This window comes from Corvus hawaiiensis, chromosome 6, assembly GCF_020740725.1.
Source record: "Corvus hawaiiensis isolate bCorHaw1 chromosome 6, bCorHaw1.pri.cur, whole genome shotgun sequence".
Lineage (NCBI taxonomy): Eukaryota > Metazoa > Chordata > Aves > Passeriformes > Corvidae > Corvus > Corvus hawaiiensis.
This window is the reverse complement of record NC_063218.1, coordinates 52,426,498-52,446,880: the sequence shown is the minus strand read 5'-3', so window position 1 is coordinate 52,446,880 and position 20,383 is coordinate 52,426,498. Positions and strand designations below refer to the sequence as shown.

Genomic DNA, 20,383 nt, shown 5'->3' with positions numbered 1-20,383 from the left:
CTTTGAACATCATATGATCTCTGAAATGGTACCTTTTTTCATTAGAAAGCCCCCTGCTGAACGCTGACCAAACACATAGCTTTTTTCCTTGCTTAAGGTACTGCTTAAAAATATATCTATACCTGTTCCTTTGCTAGTTATTAGAAGCAAATCAAAGTGTTACATTCCCCTTACTCGCAGGAGCCTCTCATAAGACAGTGGTGCTCTTGCAATAGCGAGGAGCTCAGATGGCTTGGCTGCAGAGAGCGAGGGCTACCAGGGCCACAGATGGAACAAGAACTGCCCGTGCAGTCAGCCCTCAGCCATCCGGGCCTGCTTGCCACAGGACACCCTCCCAACCTGCCCTAAATGGTCAAACCAGCTTCTCCTAATGGCCCAGCCAAGGTTTCATCCCTGCACAACTGCCCTCGTGCTTGACGATGCTGCTGCGGTGTAACCCTCTCTCTGGGTGAGGGCAGCTGTACCTCTGAAAGGGCACTGCTTTCAAAGGTGGGGCCTTGGGAAGTCCCATCTGGTTGAGGATCTTGTATTTCTGAACCACAGAGCTGATCTCAAACCCCACCCACGCAGCAGCCCTCCTGAGCAGGGGTTTAAGATGTGCCGGTTATCTGGAATCTGTGTCTTTCCAGATGCAGGATCCTCATGATACCTACACAAACATTGCAAAAGAATTGTATGATGACCCTGCTCCTTGTGAGAAATGCTCCTCTGCCTCTAACACAGAGGTACACATGTAGAGAGCCTGTTTGAGGGGTGAGTAATGACTTGCTGGTGTCTGGGGCTCCTATCTAAAAACATAATTCGCACATCTAGGTCCTAGTTTTCATAAGTGCGAACTATTTTCTTTCATCACTGGTACTGATCTCACACAGCTTGCAAATGCAAATTCACGGGCTCACCCTTCTCTGCCTCACAACAAGGCAGCCTCTTCTCACAATGTGCTGCCGTGGAGTCGGGAAGAGCATGGAAATTACTCGAAAATTGAAGCTTCTCTTTGCTACTAAAATGTTCTTTGGATTAAAAAAACAAACAAAACCAAAAAAAGGTGTGTCTAGAACCATGGGGCCACTTCCCTCATTCTCGTAAGAAACTCTCACCAGGCGCGCAGGACTCCTGCAGTCTGACCCCTGGCACCTGCAGCATAATCCACTTCTGATGCTTCCCTGTCTTCTCCCTCTTTCCAAACGTGCGTGTGTTTCTCTGTGGCTTTGTATGTAGAATTTCTCTCAGCAGCATTACAGGTTGCATATGTGACAGTCTAACACGGGTTTTCACTTAATTATTGCAGATTTGTCACTGGCATCAAAAGTTTGCTTGTAGGGATTTGGCGAGCAGGTTTTGAGTGTGCTGCAGGAGAGGGCAGGAGGCCTCTTTAAGCCTTTAGGGTTTTTGAATGTTACTTGGCCTGTCTCTGTGCTGCTGAGACCACTTTGATTACAGATGGATCAATACCTCGCTGTTTGTGTGGAGGTGTCTTAAGTGTTATTGTCATCTGCTCGCGGCTCTGACAAAGCAATTATTACTGTGCGAGTGGTGGGTTTACATGTGCTGACCATTAGGCGCTCTCAGGTCACCCTGGCTTTTAAGGAAAGCAGCACATGTCACTTACTGCAGTGGCACTTGCTCGGTCCTCTCTGGTTAAGGGACTGTTAATAATTCTATTATCAAGCTGCTACTTTCTGGGACATCCAGCGCTTCCTATAGAAAGGGTGGATTAACGTTGTGTAACAGTATATAACCAGTGACACCTGCTACTGTGCCACAGTGTCCCTTCTCATCATCTCTGCATTGCTAAAGCCCACAGTGTGCTTCTTACAGGCCCAGCATTGTCATTTTTAGTGACTGACACCAGTAAAAATAAAAATCATAACAAATTAAATCAAGGCTCTAGAGCAAATGGAATTCTGGCATCTCAGTGAGTTAATTTCTTCTTTCATCATTTCCTGTCCTGTCTCTCACCTTGTTTATTTTTCCACCTATTGATTCCATGAAGTCCTTTCCTGCCTCACTCTTAAACTGAGAAGAGTGACAGGTATCACGGCTGTGCCAGTGCTCACCGTGGCAGGCACTGGCTGCTTGGAGAAAAGGAAAAACCTGGAGACAGCACGGAGAGGAAGGTGGCCACAGCAAGTCTCCCCCAGCCTCCTGACCTGAGTATGCTGTCACCACCTCATACCCAGCTATGCTTGCTTTGCAGTCCCAGCAGGGACTTCCAGGGAGGAAGAAACTCCTGGCTTTTTGCTACTGTCTCCATCAATACATGAGGAGGAAAGCTCTGCTTTGCTTAAAGAATGTGGCTTCACTAGTGGCAGAGGGGCACTGGTGCGGTTGTTCTCAAGGGTATTTGAATCACATTTATTTTGGAGCAGTCCCTGGCCTGCTCTGGTTTTCAGTCAGGCCTCTGTCACCAACAGGATTCACAAGAGAGGAAAAACAGTGGTATAGAACATCTTTTTATACCCACTCCTCTCCCTTCCCCATCAAACTTGATTCAGGCAAGATGCTGGACCGGGGGGGGGGTGGGGTTAGATACACTGATGGCTCTTCTGCTCTTTTTAATTGTCTGTGGCAGGTAATTAACAACACAAGGGTACAGCTAATGAGGGGAAAAAACAAATGTTGAAATTGCAGCCAGTTTATTCTGCTGCAAGATGCTTGTTAGAAAAAGTCGGGTGCGTTGTGTCAGTCCTACCCTTAGGAAAAAAGGGCTGCGTTCCTGCAAGTGTCGCACTCCCTCTTAGCCTGCGACAGCAGATGAGGTTAGAATTCCTTTGACTGTCAGCTCCTTGCAATGTGAGCTCCTTGTAATGGCAGCAGCAGCAGTGTTTGCTCACAGATCTGCTCCAAATGCCGCAGCCTGGCCGAGCTGTTTGGATGTCCTCTAAAGGAGGTGCTGTGTTTGCGTTGCAGGTGTGCCCATGTTATCCGTACAACCCAAAGGGAAGCAGAAGGGCTGCGCTGGCTGCAACCGGAAGATCAAGGACCGCTACCTGCTGAAGGCTCTGGATAAGTATTGGCATGAAGACTGTCTAAAGTGTGCCTGCTGTGACTGTCGTCTTGGAGAGGTTGGATCAACTCTTTACACAAAAGCAAATCTCATTCTCTGCCGCAGAGATTACCTGAGGTAAATAGAGGGACGTACTGTGGGCTCTTCCCGAAGCCTCTCAGCGTGCTGCCGGCTGTCTGGCTTCCCAAAGCTCTCCTGTGAACACGTGTGCTCGTGCATGGCCAGCCCTGCCCAGAAGAGACTGGAGTTTCTTCCACTGTCTAAGCAGGGCTTTTTATTTGCACTTAACATATTTTGCAATCAGGGAGGTGAAATCCTGTTTTTAGGTGAAGGTAGAAGGAGGAGGTCATGACTTTTGTTATTATGGACTGTCAAGAACAAGCTCTGCTTGCTGAGTAAATTAGGAAAAACTCTTAATTCTCCTTGCATATCAACTGAGACCTGACCAAACCTTTACCTTTTCTTTTTCAGTCATAGCTTTCAGACAGACTTCTAGTCTTGAGTAAGGTTCATCCCAAGGGGCTCTTGTCTCTTCCCTAACTAAACAGAGCAAAACTCCAAAATTACAGATCAACTTCAAAAAATGTTTCTGTCTGAGGAAGTCAGCAGAGACCATCACTAACTCGGAGCTAGAACCATCCTGTCAGTGTGTGTCTGCAATACATAACACATGGGATTTTTTGCCTGGTGTATGGGGGTTTTGTGCAAGATACTTTATGCAAACATAAATGAATATTAATAAGACAGCAGGCCTAATGCAAATATTATTATGAGGGTCACACTGCAAAACACTCTGAGTTTTGCTTTGTTTTTCCTTTGGAAGAATGCACTTGATCTCCAGCTAATGTGTATGTTTTCTTTTATTTTTCCTCATGCACTGCTAGCATTTCCCAGGCAAGCTCAACCAGCAAAACATCTGAAGCAAAGCAAACCCAGCACGCTGCTGGAAGGCAGGGAGGTAAAATGCCTTCTAACCTTGCAGTGTTCAGGCGCTGCCTAGATTAGTGTCAGTGCTCAGATGCTTCATGTGTTGCAATGTAAAACGCATTTCTGAAAATCTTCAGTAAATATTATCTCAGTAAACTTGAACAAACAAGTTTCTCCTTCTAAAGATGAGAGATTAAGCGCTGAGCCAAACAGAAGGACTGAGTCTATCAGCTGCCATGTGGGAGCTGCCACCTTGCCCTTCAGCCCAGCAGTGCACAAGAGCATCCTGCTCACAGGAGGGTTTTGGAGCTGAAACTCTTCAGGGCACACATGAAATATCCCAGCTGAAATTCTGCCACACAGGCAGAAGTTGAAGCTCCATATCTGGTTAGGTGGGGCGTGTCCCCAAAATCTAAGTGAGGAGGAGCTTGGGTAAGGGTGAACACATCTGAGGTGGAAAAGACGGGATAAGCAGCCCGTGGAAAAATGGAACGGGTGTGATGAGGAAAGAGTCAACTATCTTCACTATAATGAAATAATTTTTGTACCTTCCTTAAATCTGAATATTTACTAATGTCACATGTCACTTGCTCTGGAAGCATCCCTAACCCTGTCTGTGCTAAGCTAAAAAAAATTGAGCTCCAGAAGGTTCAAATTCAACACAGAGATTTCTACCCCCAAATTAGCATTTTGGTTCTCCTTCTTCAGCTTAGCTATACTTTTTCTGTGCTGTGGACATAATTCTGATGTGTCAGTGAAGAATATTTCGGTTCTTCGCTTTGTGAGGAAGTCTTTCATTGCAGTATCACAATTGGGTCATGCTAGATACTATCACAAGGACCCCCAAAATCTCTTAGGAGAGCTACTTTCAGGAATAGTTTTGTTTCCAGGAAGAACAGCTGCATTATTTTCTGAAGTATTTGTTTGTACTTTATCTTGTTTATACATTATCTTTTCTTTATCTTGTTTGCACCCAGCTTGCCAAGTGATCCAGGTCTTTCCATCTGTCATTCTGCACTTCATTATTTATCACTTCTCTTGACTTTGTCATTTCTGGTCTTGAAAAAGTGTTATACTTGTGGTTTTGTTTTTTTTTTTTTTTATTTGACCCTGAAGATAGATATTCAGCTTTATTCTGTGTATTGCAGAACCCTGCTACAAATACTGAGCTGGACAGTGTTTCCAGTTTACATTTGCTTTTTGAGACCTGTGAGCTACCCCATGTTTTGTCCATTTAATAAGCACCGCATTGATTTTGGTTTATTCTAGTTTCATAACAAAAATAATGTGTGGCATCAAAGCAGACATGTTAAAGTGCCAAAGGACAGCACTATTGATGCTGTTAGGCTTAGAGGAACCTTTCTATATCACTGGAGTTGTAGAGCACTCCTTTCTTTCCTTGGTTTATCCCGAGAATGCTGCTTTGAGGTGGAAAAGCTTAATCTGTGATTTTCCCACTGGCCCCTAGATGATGTGAATTTTCTGGGGCACACCAGAAGCCTGTGCTGCAGATGGAAAAGAAGCCAGGCATTGCAGACCCCAGGAAATGGCCCATGTCCCAGCTTTGAGAAGAGAGGGCAGTTCATGATACGAACTATGGAAGGCAACAGTTGGGACTTGTGTTTGACCATGGCCATGGAGCTTCTGTCACAGCACCAGTTAAATGTGGTCTCTGGAACAAACTTCTGTGCCTGAAAGGGGTCTTGTAACACCTCTGTCTCCGTTTTTCAGGTTGGAATAGTTCCTGGCCCAACAAGGGGGAAGTCTGTTGCTATTTGTGCAGCATGGCTAAGCTGTGAAGGCTTATGTGGCCTTTACATTAAATATTTCCCCCCATCTGAATTTAGGGTGTTAGAGCTTTGAGTGTTTTTGTTGGGAAGAACAGTATAATTGTCATATCCTAGGAAATTTGACCTAGACTCGGCTAGAAAGGAATAATAATGAATTCTGTAACAGTGTTGTTAATTAGCTTTCAGCTGTTTCGGCAGCTTTACAGATATTATGGCTTTTATTCTTACTAATAAGTAAATTTAGTTTATACTGGGTTTTTTTGGGGGGTTCTGCTGAATTCCTGGGATCTGTTCTCCTGAAGCTAAGAAACCCTTTCAGGCTCCCAGGATTGGAATAAGGGCATTGGTACACAGTCCCATATTTATAGAAGTATATAGCAATTTTTTTAGTTTAAAACATCTTGTGTTGGCTTCTACATATAATATTTCTTTCTCCCTCTATTTAACTATTAGTTCTATTAATAGAAGGAGCTAAAGTTGCCATCACGATCTTCTCTACTGTTTGTTCCCTCCTGGTAATTTGAATTTCTCTTCTTGGCAAATTAACCATTCCTGTCATTATATAATTCCTTCACATTAGTAGTTTTAGAGTTTCTATCCACGTTTTTTTTCCTTGTTGAACAACTCACGGTATTTGGTCTACTAGTCAAATTTCAGCAGAACTCGTTCCTAAAAACAAGTTTTCATACTTCACAATGTAGTTGCACCCCAAAGGACTGGAGAACAGTCAGAGGAATTCAGCCAGAGGGCTCCTGGAATAGTCTGTTGGCAATTTGCAGCTCTGGGACCCTCCTGTGCCACCCCTCCTGAGGGCAGGTGTGGATGAGCCACGGCCACTGCAGGGATTGGGGCGAGGGATGGACCTGTGGCAGAGGGTCGGGACGGGAGCACGGCCAGCTCCGTCCCCGCTGTGGCAGCGTTCCTTTGGAGCTGGCTTTGTCCCAGGCACTGGGAGCACGGTGGGCTGCCAGCTGTGTGTGCTGATCCTCGGTGGGTTTTCAGCAGCAATCTTTCCAACGTGTTCCAGGAGCTGCGAGCCGACCGTAGCCTGATCATTTGTTTCAAAAGATAAACTGTCGTCATTGCTTGTGAAGGAACATTTGTTAACCTTCACATTTCATAAAACACTTTCTTGCTCATTTTTTAATCATGAAAGATGAAATTGGATCTCGAGTTGTTATCCTTGTGGTATCACCTCAGTCTCCAGCTGTGTCTCGATGTATCTTTCAATACATTTCGTCTCAGCAAATAGATTTACCATTTGTTCCATAATCACAGTTCCAGCATTCCTACCTCTAATTATTTTTGATAAGCAAATGCTATTGAAGGAACTGCTTCTGGGACAGAGCAGCTTAGCATGCAGGCTCAGATGGCTCCTCGCAGCCCCCACGCAGCGATGTGTGTTTGTTCCGAGGCATAATTAAACATTCACCAAGCTCCGCTTCACAGGGACGGGCCGGGTGTTGCATCAGGATTTCCCATGAGGAACTGACAACTTAAATTTCACTGTGAAGTGCTGATGAAGAACGTGATTTTTCCTTTTTACTCAGCATGGTGCCCTCACACGAGCAAAGGCAAGTCGGGCTTGCTTTGAGAGGAGCAGAACTGTTGCTTCTGCGTGTTTGATATGCTGGCGTTGGTAAAGTATTTCATCACGTAAACTGATTGGGGCCTTAATTAGACTCCAAAGAAAGCTCAAAACCTGCATTAAAAAATGATGATGAATCAGTAAAAGAGAAGGGCTTTCTGGGAAACCCTGATGCTGTTCTCAGTGGGTTTCATGGCAGTTCTTTTCACCCACCTTCCCACATCAGGGCTGCAAACTCGGCACGGCATCACTCTGCACCTGGTGTTGGTGCCTTCAGGGAGCAGAGCAGCCCTCTGCATCCTGTCTGAGGGACGGGGACCTCCTGGCAGGACTGCCATTCCCTGTCACCCTTCAGCACTGATTGTATCATGGAGGCTTGAATGCCACCCTCAGCAGCTCCTGCTTAAATGACTCAAATGCTGAGTCCTGGGGTTTTTGCTCTACTCCAAACACCCCGGGGCATTCATTCTGTCAGTGAATCACTTTAGGAGCCCTTTAGGTGAAGTGTTCTGCATCTGGCAAATGTGCAGGGTTTAATTTTCTTGTGGGATAAGAGCACAAACACGGGTGCCCTGCTCTATTGGCACAGGAGAATGTGGACAAATTCCCTCCTCCTGGTGGCCTTCCTCGAGTCAGTGACAACAGCCCTGAGCCAAACCACTAAACCACGGCTGGATGTGTGAGAACAAGCCTTTGGGAACCAAGATGTGTGTGCCCCAAGAGACAGAACTTCAGTTAATCTCCCCAAGACATCACCAATACTCCAAGTGTGGCTTCAACCTGCAGAAGCTGCAGCACCTTTGAAGCAGGAAGGAGAGAATTTGGGACATTTTTTTTCCTCTGGAGAAGCACAGTGTGCATGCACGCACCAGGAGCATGCCCTGCCGGATTTTCAAGGGACATGTTCAGCGTGGGAAGGAGAGGTATAAATGCAGTGTGTCTGAACAAATGGTGTCTGCTCAGAGCCTAAAAATGTCACTAGACCGAAGTGCTGCTTTTGCCTCGCAATAGGGAGTGTCTTGCATGCTACATAGGACACCCTCACTTCTACACTTGGTGTCTGTACAGATTAAGGAGGATTAATTAGGCTCAAAATACAATGTGTCTTGGCAATATTGCTGTGCTTTGTGGTGTTAAAGTACAGATTTTTTTTTTTTTTTTCCTCCACAGTAGCTGGGTTTCTCACAGCCTGTGCCCGTACTGTTTGTTTGTTTGTTTGCTTTTTGCCCTTTTTTTTCCATCTCCACAACTTCTCACTGAGGAGGAAAGCTAATGGGGAGTAGTTCTGCCTGGCTCTGGTACACTAGCATGCCTCCAGCACTTTCAGCTTTGCCGTTTTCTGACTGCTCTGTTTAAACTCTCCTAAGAGGATGTTGTTGCACTTGTGTTCAGCAGTGCCAGAGCAAGGATGGGCTTAAGGTCAGCAGCTACAGTTATACCATGGGAACGGCTGGGGCAGGGGAGGAGGACTTGGACTTCTCCTACCTGCTAATAGTCCCAACCCCTCTGTAAATATCTGCTGGAAAGATGGAGGGAGAGGCCAAAGGAGTAAAAATAAGTGAACATTCAGATGTGTCCTTCAAGTGAAAACAGACTCCCTTGAGCAACCTTGAAGTTCACGCCCAGTAATCTCTGAACCAGTGTGGTCACTTGGCCAGGGGCTGTTCCGTACTGGTTCAACTCCCCCTGCCATGCTGTCCTTGAATGCCAAACCCTTTGGCATGCGAGATGTAAATTCTTTGGGATTGAACTTGAAGGCTTCATGAGAGGACAGCTTGACCAACTTCATTAGTATCAAAATGCATTTCTTTTCCTTCAGCTGACATGACTTCCCACTGCAGCCCTGACAACAGCGTTCTGGATAGGAGGGTGCACCAGTTAATATGTATTTACGGTGCTGAATCTCCTGTCACTGAGGCTTTCTCTAATATTACACAAAGGCTGATCACAGGAAAGTTGTCTGAAGTTGCTTTTAAGCTTATTCTTTTTATCTTTTTAGTGATGTTCAGGCTTTCCCTGCATTTATTGGTATATTCAATTTTCCAGTCAAATCACACTTGTAGCTCAGCATATTTCTGATATCCACAGGTGGGAAAAATACTGATTGCAGTATTTAAGAGCCACCCTCACTGAAAAACCAGTTTTTGGTTTGTTTCAAAAGGTGGGGACGAAGCCGTTTCTTTTCATGATGATGGGTTTCAGGTACATAAAGCACGTCTTGTTCTACAGCAGGTCCTGATGAAACTAAGAAATAAACAGCAGCAGAGAAGGTGTATGGGAAAACCTCTGTCACCTGGAGAAGATATGAGTATGGAGTTCCATAGCTCTTCTAAAACTTGCACATCAAGATAATCTGGATATATAAACATGTAGAAAAATGTATAGTTGTACACAATCTCTACAAATGTAGATATTTATCTGTAGGTTAGTGTTCAGTCCTCTTTCATTTCATAATTCTTATCTTTCAGTGTTGACAAAGCCCCCTTTTTTGGGGAGGGATTATCAGTCTCGACTCAGCTGTTTGAATTTTGAACTTGTTTTGTGTTTAAAAAATCTGACTGACACTGCCAACCTTTCCTTTCTGTACCACTCATTATTTATATGTGCCTGTCCTTCTTCCTCTTTTTTGTCTCCTGTGGAGTCAACAGCTCCAAAATTTTTACTCTTTCTGCAGAGGGAAGATTTTCTCCTTCTTTTTTGATTGCAAGCTGCTATCTAGTCAGACACCAGGCTAGAGGGGGCGAAAAGAAATGGAGACTCTCTCCTTGTAGGCAATGACTAAACCAGATTGTTGTTCCTAGTGGTGACAGAAATAGGCAATCAGGTTCTCAGTTTAGCCCCCCAAACATCTTGTTTGAATGAAAAATCTGTTAAAAGGTGCTAAACTTAACATGTTCATATGAGAAGTTTCTTACTGTTTTCCCTCCAGTAAGAACCCTTTACCATTCTTTCCCCACCCCCCCCCCAACAAAAAAAAAACCCCTGCAGGGTGCTGTGACATTGCCGTAGTTTGAATTAACTTGAGTTGTACTCATGGAGCTGTTGAGGTCCGGATCACCATGCAGAAGACTGCTCTTTAGCCCAGACAGGACTACATAAAACCCATCCTTTGACAGTTGCCTACTGCTTCCAGGAGCACTCCCTTCTTTTCCCATTAATTCATTTGCATTCAGGGCTGCTCCTGTGTGCCAATTAGCTTTAATTTTTACTATACACACTGACATCAATGGCCAATGAGAACAGGGCATAGCGGGGTTTCTAGTGTGCCCATAAACTACAGAAAATTGTCCTTGGACAAACTCCTGCTTTTAGACTGGCTGACAACAATAGACATGGTTAAGTTCAGGCTAAGAGCCATTAAACATAATTACTACCACAGGCTAAAAGTTTAATTGTGCTAAATTTTAAATCTGCATAGTCTATGCTTATTTACAAGCTGGCTGGGTCTTCCTGTTACATAAAGGGGAATAAATCTGTACTTAAGAATTGTTGCCTTTTAACTTCAAAGGGAAGTGAATAAATAGGGTTTTTCAGAAGAAGCAAAACAACCCCAAACTGAAAACTTTCTGTATTTCCAGCTTCTTTTATGCCAATGGCTCGGAGCTGGTAAGTAGAGGCTAAACATCTTCTGATAGATTTTTCTGATGCGCTTCAACTTCGTGTGTGTGAATGCGTGAGAGAGTGTTGCATCTGTTACGAAGGTGTCTGGGGGACAGAATGCAGATCAGTTTGTTCATGTGGGGTTATTTTAAATTTAACCACAGATGGGGCTTGGGGCAGAAGGCTTTTCCTCCTGCTCCTTCTCTTCTCTCCCTCCTTCCAATAACATTAAGCTCCCCACTTCAGAAAGTTTCAGCTCAAGTAGCTTCTGGATCAGGAGATGTCAGAGGTGGCAGGTTTTCCACAAGCAAACAAGAAGAGGGAAAAGACTCCATTCATTTTGCGTCTTCTTCCAACAGATTGAAAAAAAGTCGTGTTCACTGAGGTACAAGTTACAGCGTATTTTTAGAAGGATGGTGAATATATGGGGCTCTAAATCACTCCCCGAAAAGCAGATTAAAATTAGGAGGTGCTAGAATAAGTGTGAAATGTTCATCTGTTGGGAAAGGGAGGGTGTGGAGGGCTGTGAAACTTGATAGAAGAGAAAAAGATTAGCACACCGACTCGCTGGAAGCTACGTTATGTAGACATTAGAAGGCAACACGATTTCAGCTGGACAGAACATAAGCTTCAGATCTCATGCAAACAGTCAAAGCTGTTTAACAATTGGTTTACCCCCAAAACCCCTGAAAGGAGACAGGTGAATACGATGCCAAATACATTTTTCATGTTTCTTAAGCTAACTGTTTAAATAGTTAAGTGAACATCTGTCCAAATTTCCCCATCATTTCCATTTAGAAAAGTCTCCTATTTGAAGGCTGAAGAAAAGCACCTGCTTAACAATGCAAATGGTGCTGTCTGGGGCCCCTTTATTTTGTTTAATCTAGATTGAGCTCCACACAACTGTGATGCTAATGAATAATGGATATTTTATACTTGTGCATGTAGTAGTGCTGGGCACAGAGCAAATCTAGGATTAACTTCCCAGTTTCCCTGCCTAATGCATTTGACTCATTTTTTTGAGTTTGCTGTGACTTGGGTACTCTAAAAACGGATGCCTGGTTTTATGGGAAATGGGAAAATCCTGGCAAAAGCTGTCAGGCTTTGCTGTGCCCAGGTGGAAAGGGGCTGCTACGCTGAGGAAGGGAGGGATGTCTGGAGTAATGGCTTGATTTGTGAGTGGGTGCTGAATGAGAGCCAAGGCGTTCCAGGGTGGAGACCTGGACGCTTCTCAGTGCCGCATTTTTCCAGTCCAGTCTGCTGGTGTTAGGCAGCTGAGGCCCGTGCCCAGCTGCCTCCCCTGCCTGGCCTGCCTGTGGGGGCAGGAGCAAGAGCTTGCAGGGAGAAAGGGGCTGACTTTTGCTGGTGCAAGTGATACAGCTGGGATTTTACTCTGCCTTTCAGCTTTCAGGTGACAGAATTGTAGGGGAAGACGTTTCAGTACTCCCTTTGCGAGTTTTCCATCCTGCACAAGTGTTTCTGTTTTGGCTTGCATTGTTTTGCTCTCAGGGAAAACACAGTGCTGTTTCTTCACAGGAAGGCCTGGGGTTTTCCGGCCAGGCCTAATGAAAGACCACTGATACCACTTCTAAAGAAAAATAAGGGTGGGCTTTCTCACAGCTGGAGAGCGAGCTGACTTCAGGAGCATGGCAGTGGAGGAGGGTGGGAGAGTTGTGTGGAGGTTTCTGTAACACTGCTGGGTGTTTTAATTCACAATTACTGGCCAGTAATAATTAGTATTGATTAGCTTGGAAATTGCAGGTTTAGAAATTGGTTATAGATTTTCCTGATGCTTCTCATCTGCGTGTTGTGGAATCAGCCAGAACCGATGGCTTGAAGCAAACCGTGAGCCCAGATCTGTCTGCGGGCAGCGGCGCGTTGCGTGCGCAGAGCTAATGGCCAGCAGGGATCGTACGTCTTGAGGCTCATCGCCCCCAAAATACAATTTCTATCATCTTCTAGGCCAAGTAACTAACCACATGCCTATTGACCAGAGGCTGGGGTGAACCTTGGTTCTGTCAGCCCGTGGATCAGTGCCCCCGGCCGGTTGGCGCGGCTCCGATGCCGCAGTGGCACCGTGCCCCTGGCACACACGGGGTCTGCAGGGACACCTCGGGCGAGGGGGCCGCAGGAAGGATGCCGCAGTCTTGCTTGAGTCCCCCGACGGGAGCTGTAACAGCAGCAGACATCTGGGGAGACAGATAGTGAAAGCCAAGATGGAAATGGCAAAGCTTCCAGTGCTGAAGGGCTGTCCTGGAGGAGCGGGGAGCTGAAGTGGAACGGCTGAGCATGCTGTTCAGGCTGCCGTGGAAGGGCTTAGCTGGCTCCCGGGAGGGCTGGGGAGGCAGGAGGAGGGGGGCACAGCCAGGGAGGAGGGCTTGCTCTCTGAGGTGCCTTGCGAAACGCTGTGCACTCGTTGCAAGAGAAGTCGTGCTTTTTCTTTTTAAACAGCAGATAAGTGAGGCTCTTCCTGAGCTCTGTTACAGCGCTGCCTGCCAGGATTGGCAAAGTTTGCAGGACTTCTGTGTCCTGCTGCCAGCCTATCCCTCCGTCAGGCTGCGGCTAAGTGCAGCATGCCCATGTGGAGCAGGACGGGCAGCTCCCAGCACCTACCCCACTGCTGCAGAGAGGCAGATAGTTTTTGACTGAAATTTTGTGAGCCCCAAAATAGTGCTCTAAGTGTTTAATGCTTTTCTCCATTAGACAGCAAATTAGCCCTAGGCTCACAAACCAAATGAAGTTTCATCTCGATGATCGGAGCCTGCTCACCAGGCAGTTTTATCCCAAGTTCCCTCACGCTGGTTGGTCAGTGAAATGGAGACTGCAACTTCTATTTATTGGTGCAATACAGTATTTGATACTGCTAATTACACTTAATTAGTCCTTCCACCATTTAATTAAAATGGCTTCTAATGATTGTGCTTCTTTGGCAGGCTCTTTGGTACCACCGGGAATTGTGCTGCCTGCAGTAAACTGATCCCTGCCTTTGAGATGGTGATGAGGGCCAGAGATAATGTTTACCATTTGGACTGCTTTGCCTGTCAGCTCTGCAACCAGCGGTGAGGACACAGTTATTGTACACACAAACTGATTTATACCTTTGCCCGTGAAATAGGGGAAATGTTTGATGCACACTGCCCGTCTGGGGCTCGCAGCCTACTTGGCAGGGCTCAGGCTGGTTTACCAGGCTGACCTGGGGGATGCATGTAAGTACCTGTAGCCCTTTTACTGCAAATCCCCTTGGAGCTGGTGGGAGTTGGAGGGGCAAGGGGGAGGACACAGACACAGACTGTACAGCTGCTGCTGAATAAAACAAACTGCTCCAGCGTCCTTTCAGGATCTACCCTCTTTGCAGAAGGCAGACGATGGTGAATGGACCTCCTCTGGCAAACTGATGTTATCTCACTTAAATCATGTTTCTGACACGCTCAAAACTGGGGATGGAAAAGAAGAAGGATAAAGAGAAGGGGCAGGAAGGAGAAAGATACTCTGGCTGAGCCCTTTCCAGCACTAGGAACAAATCCCTTCAGTTGTTGTGTAACTAACAGGGCATCTTGGTGGTATCATTTTGAGTGGGGCTTACGTGTTTCTGCAGGGTTTTACCCAGTGGAAGATGCCTATCAGAGAGTATAATAAAGCATCATGCGCAGTGTTTTCACTTTGACTACCTGTAGCCAGTTGAATCTGGGAGGGCCATGAAAAATCTTCCCGTGTTTGTTGGTCATCGTAGGCAGAATGGAAGCCCACAGAACCAGACCGTGTCACCTTCTGATGCATCCATCTGTCCATCCTTGTCTAAGATAGACCTGAAACTGCTTGCTGTCCTTACTGCTTGCTTAGTCAGGCTGTACTGACTGCCTAGGGTCCAAGGGCTGTGCTGGGGTTCCTGTTCTGGGTCTGTGGTTGTGTTTCTCAAAGATGAAACTAGGATGCCGTGCCTCATCCCGTGGGAAAGTGTGAGAGAGATGACAAAACTTGTGGGAAGATGGAGAACCCAATTCTGTAAAAGTCAAGCTAAAAGCCTGACTTACACATGCACTGCTCACTCCAGAAAAGAGTCACAGTGGGATCTCTCATGAAGCAGCCATACATGAGTGTGAATGCAAACCCCTGCCGCCTTGCCCCTGAACTTGGGAGATCCTGTCCGATTCTGCTCTCGCACCCTCTGACCAGTGGCTCAGCCCTAGAGATGAATTTGGTGTCAGCAGGTTGGTGCCAGAGCACGGAGGAGGCGGCTGCGGTGGCTCCCCTCACTCACTGAAGGCGGGGGCAGTGCTTGTTGGAGGCACAGAGCTCCATGGATGCTGTCGCCTGCACGGGCGCGGTGGCAGTGCCGGGCGGCAGTGACATCTAGTGGCTCCTGGCCTTGGGCTCCCTGCGGAAGCCACGCGGGAGCTTTCAGTTGCCCGGTCTTGTTTGGTGACGCTTGAACACAGAGCTGATCCCCTCGTTCCCCTAGATGCTCCTTCCACACTGCTACAATCAGCAGTCGGTTCTGGGATTTGTCTCCGGACTCGAGCGTGTTGTGGGTGCTGCCAGGCTCGGCCCTCAGGAGCATCTCTTTCCAGCCTCCTGATGATTCCTGGGCAGGAGAGGGGTGCTCCCAAACTCCACCCCAGAACTAGGGCTGGAGCATCTCAAATGTCCCCTCAGGCAGAGGCAAGTCCCAGCTCTGGGCTGCACAGGCAGGAGTGCTAGACTGGCCTTGGAGGTCTGCAGGATGAGTATCTGTCACCAACCCCCTACTTCACCCTTCTTCTCTCACGGAAAAACCCAGTGCTGCCTACTTTTCTTTTTCAGGAATTTCTTTTAAATTTCACCCTTTATTTCAAAGACTCCAGAGCATCTCCCTCCCTCCCTTTCCTCTCCAGCTGCCAGTGTGGTCCCACTCTGCCCTTCAGACAACCTCCAGGGCTGTCACTGCCTGGCAGGAGAGCGCAGGTAATCCCCCGTTCTGGCAGAGTTGTGCTGTGATGCACAAGGGATTTGTTCAGTTTGTGAGGGGCTGAGTTGTTCTGAAAGATGGGCTATGTGTAGATTCTTACTTTTGGCTGAGGCCAGAGGGCTACAAATTTTCATGACTTACTCTGTAGCGATTTTGGCTTGAAAGGGCAGAATGGAAGTGATCCTGTAAGAGATGACACTGAGAACAGTGAGATTAAGTAAACCTAAAGTCAAAATTGCAGAGGTGGATGCCAGTCCTAGTTCTGAATTGGAAACCTCACCTGAAACCCTTTCTTGTTCTTCAGCTCTGAAGAGATTTGATGATGAAGACCTTTCCTTAGATCTCTTCCAGTTTACTTGCCGTTCTATAGCTGGACTCTGTAGAGAGTGCTGAATCTATCACAGCAAAATCTCTAATATTTTTACCAAGTGTGCAGTGTTTTCATTACTGTATTCCCTAAAACATCAGGTTTGCAGCAACTTCTGCATTACTACTCAGCCTACCATGCTTTAAACCCCCAAATTCTCCAGCTCCTCCTTTGGCTCCTCTAGACCCAAAACCAGGTTTAGCAAGAGACAGCTGTTGACAATGCTGGTGGCAAGAGTAATTTTTGCATTTCTCTTCCTGGAGATTTATATGGCTCTTAAGGTGGGGATAAGTAGTGAAAAGCAAGCAGATGTGTCTTTTATTCATTGTGAGAAAACCAGCTGCTGGGGAAGGTGGTCATAAGGAAGAGTGTGTGTGCTGTACTGTTTTTTACCATAGAAGCTGTTGATTTAAATTAGGAGTAATTTTTATCTATTTAATATACAGAAAAGGTTGAATTTCAGAACTACTTGAGCATGTGCCACAGAGGGAAGAAGATGGAAGGTCTTCAGTGAAATCCTATGTAGTGTGAACCAATGCCCAGTTCTCTCTGCACCAACTTGGCAAATTAATCAGCTTATTTGCAGGTGTCCAGTTGGAGAAAACTTGTGCCCGTGTTGGCCCTATGAAGGAGCTCTAAAATTATCAGTCCTGTTCTTTTGGCAGAAAATACTCAGTTTTATGGGGATGCTCTGCCTGAAGCTGCCTGAGTTACAAATGATGAAAGCACTTTAGACAAGGAGTAGGCAGTGCCAAAGCTCTCCCTGGGAGCAGGGGAAATGGGCATTTGAGGTCTGCTAAGTCTCCTGAGGATTGGGTCATCTCCAATTATCTTCCTTCAAAGCCCAGTGGATATTTAGCCTTGCCAGAGGCTGGTACCTAACCCTTCCTCTCTGCAGAGCTGCCTGGAGGCACAGTGCCTGACCCAGGGTGTCTCTCTGCTTTAGGGACCTGAGGCTGATTTCAGACTCAGCTCTTGGCGCAGCCTGTGCTCTGGTCTGTCACTGCCCTGCCAGTGTGATGGACAAAAACCAGCCCCTGAATTGGGTGCAGAGAACATTATTTGTTATCTTAGAAGTAAAGATTAGCTTCTGATTCCCGAGCAAGCAGGCAGGGCGGGCAGAGCTATTGGCTGCCAAGTCGCACCTCTCCAATCTTATATGTGGAACTTTTTTGACCTTAATAGTCAAATAAAATTGTTAAATATCACAAGCTTCTCTGTCAACTTCAAGACAAACAGAACAATTTACATGGTATATAGAGAGCAGTGCCCTTCGCTCAATGAAGATAAAGGTTAGGAGTCCAGCCACCGAGAAATTTCTATTTATTGTTCAGCACTGTACACAAGGGGGTGAGGGAGGACTTAATAGCCAGTCCTTGCCTGGAAATTAGTGTAAATACTGCTTCACCCGAGGGAACTGTGGAAATGTGGATACCAGCAAAAACTTCAAATAGGCTCTGTGTAATATTGCCCGCTTGATTTCCTGGCTGGAGAGCCAATACCTCTTGTCTGCAGGGACAAATCCCTTAACTGCTCCCAACCTCCTCCTGCAGCTGCCATGCAGAGAGTGGGACCTGCCCCCTGAGCTGCTCCCTGTGGCCTGGAGCCAAGCATGGATGTGCCAGGGAAAGGGACAGCAAAACCCCAGGACAGCAAGGGGTTTCAGCACTGGCAGAGCTAGAAATCACACTCTGCTCACCAGAGCTGCCTTCAGACCCAAACCGCCTCAAATTCCCCCCGAAGTCACCTCCGTTCATACTCACGCCCACTAATCCTTTTTCATCTTCCAGATTCTGCGTGGGAGACAAGTTTTTCCTGAAGAACAACATGATCTTGTGTCAGATGGACTATGAGGAAGGGCAGCTGAATGGGAGCTTCGAGTCCCAGGTTCAATAACAGCCCCTGCTTTGCTGGAGCACTGTGGGATGGGCGCTTGGCCGCACGAGCAGCGAGGGCGTCTGTCAGCTTGCCTGCAATATTTTTTTAATTCTTGGTCCAGAGAGGACTATATACATTGTAGTACTTTTCCCCCCCAACACAAAGCAGTTACAATTTTAGATGTACAGTTGTGCCTGCTTAGCTGAGCACTGCATTGCTTGTATGTTTGTGAGTTTTTGGGGTCTGGGGGAGGGCTCTGTACAGTCTGTTTTCTGTATATAAACTGGAACATTTATTTTATGAAAAATGTAATGCAATTTTATTACTGGTGTGAATTAAAAATTATGAATGTTTCCTGGTCATCTTTGCTGTGGTTTCTTCCCCGTCTGGCAAAAGCCTGTATTTCCTGTGCTTTATGCTGAGCAGACTTGGAAACGTGTACATAAATCCCTGGAAACTGCATGGATCACAGCAGAGGCAGGTTCTCTCATAATAACCGGGTAAAATGCTGCTGCAGGGTTGTGGACACTTCCATCCAACCACCTGCTTCCCCATAGAATGGGAGGGAATGAGCTGGGGGCAGGTGATGGCTGGGAGCCATCGGCACCGCTGGCGGGGTCCCACCGAGGCTGCTGTGCCGTGCTGAGCTGCTGGCTGAGAGGCTCCTTGTGGATGCAGACAGAGCAGTTCCACGGAATTCCTGCTGGCTGGCTCAAACGGTGTCTCCAGTCTGGGCTGCGAGGAGCAGGCTCCCTTCAGCCCTGCCAGTGGGTGCCTGGGCATTGATCAGAATATTAATTTCAAGGCTTTGCTAGGCAGTGGGATTTTCTCGTGGGGCATCACTTGTCCAGGTCAGAGCTGCTGCGAGAGCTGATGTCAGGGCTGGGACGTGACCGGGCGCTGATGCAGCAGATCCCTGCTCCCAGCCCTTTTTGCTTACTCTGTGCCAGGTGCTTTGACCTCTCACACAATAAAAGTGATCAGATTTGAGGCATCTCCCGGAGAAAAAATTCTGAACTGTGTTCCTGCTGCGATGCTTTGTGCAATGATTTTCAAGGTTATGCAATTCATGTGCAACCCACTGGACTGTATCAAACACATTTCTTTGTATAGTGAGTGTCACTTTAATATAGTGCACCAGTAGCTGTAAAGGATGGCTGCAATTCTATTTATTTTGTCTTCGTGCTTTTTCTTAGATTTACCCCTCTTTCCTTTAATAAATAGACGCCGACTACTTTTTTTCTGATGTAACTTAATTGGTTGCTGGTCCTGGGTCGCTTGTGTGTGCTCTCTGAATTGCAAATGCCAGATGCAGTGCAGCTTGGTGCTGCTCTGCCTGTTGCATGAAATGCTTTTATGTACGCCTGTGCTGAATAACAGCTAAGCAGAAGCAAAACACCACCAGACATTTATCCTGCTTCAAAATATTGCCTGTCATCTGGAGCTACCTCAGACATGTGGATTGATTGAGTGATTTTCCTTCGCAAACAGATGTTTTGGGTTGGGAGACCCAGTATAAAATGCGTGGCCTCATCCCTTTTTATTCCCATAAACATGGAATAGCAGTTAAAGAGCCACTTATAGCTGCCTATGGATATAGGGTGTTCAAACTGCCATTCTGTTTTAGTGCTTCGTGGGGTTGGGGGAGATTGTCTTTTGAGAAACTGTGAAGTTGATGCCCTTTTTGTAGGGGCTATCGGAGGCAGCCACCCTGGGGCTACGGAAGGAGCAGCTTGTTGCCCAAATGTTTTGATTCCTTGCTTTGAAATGGGCTGCCAGACAGCCACTGCCCCTGCCTGTGCTCTGAGTCGATGCCTGCCTGTCTGCCCGCCCATGGGATTTACTGCAATCCAGCACACAATGGCTGCTGTCCCACGGTGAGGAAGGGAGTGGTAAAATCAAACCAAAACCACTCACCAAACAAGCTGGTGGGGCTGTTCAGTTTCAGTTCAGATTCTTAAGCAAGGCTTTGGTACCAGTTTAAAAATCGAGTCCTTCAGAGAAAGGTACCTGTGTTACACCATGGCCCATGAATCAGGTGGGAGGAAGGCCTGGGGCAGGACACAACTTCTCAGTGCTGAATGGGGTGTGGCAAATGTCCAATTGTCATGTATTATTAATAAAAATACAAGGGAGAAATTGTGCAACATCCGTATTCCTCTTTTCTGTGTCTACACAGCAGACAAGGCCTACCTGCCACAGCCCGTGGCCCCAAGAGCATTGGAGGTGGGATACCTTTAAAATAAAAATCCCAGGAGGACAATGTAATCATGAATTCTTG

General features: G+C 46.6%; 1 protein-coding gene across 2 annotated transcripts in view; it reads left to right on the top strand.

Annotated features, from left to right (window-relative positions):
- The window catches only part of LMO1 (LIM domain only 1), a 59,118-nt gene extending 40,654 nt beyond the window's left edge, over positions 1-18,464 (top strand). For both annotated transcript variants that reach the window (XM_048306556.1, XM_048306555.1), the window contains 3 exons: positions 2,911-3,124; positions 13,846-13,971; positions 18,015-18,464. In XM_048306556.1, coding sequence (XP_048162513.1) covers positions 2,911-3,124; positions 13,846-13,971; positions 18,015-18,120 — 446 coding nt within the window. In that variant the 3' untranslated portion in view covers positions 18,121-18,464. The remainder of the gene's footprint in view (positions 1-2,910; positions 3,125-13,845; positions 13,972-18,014) is intronic.
- Positions 18,465-20,383: the final 1,919 nt, after the last annotated feature.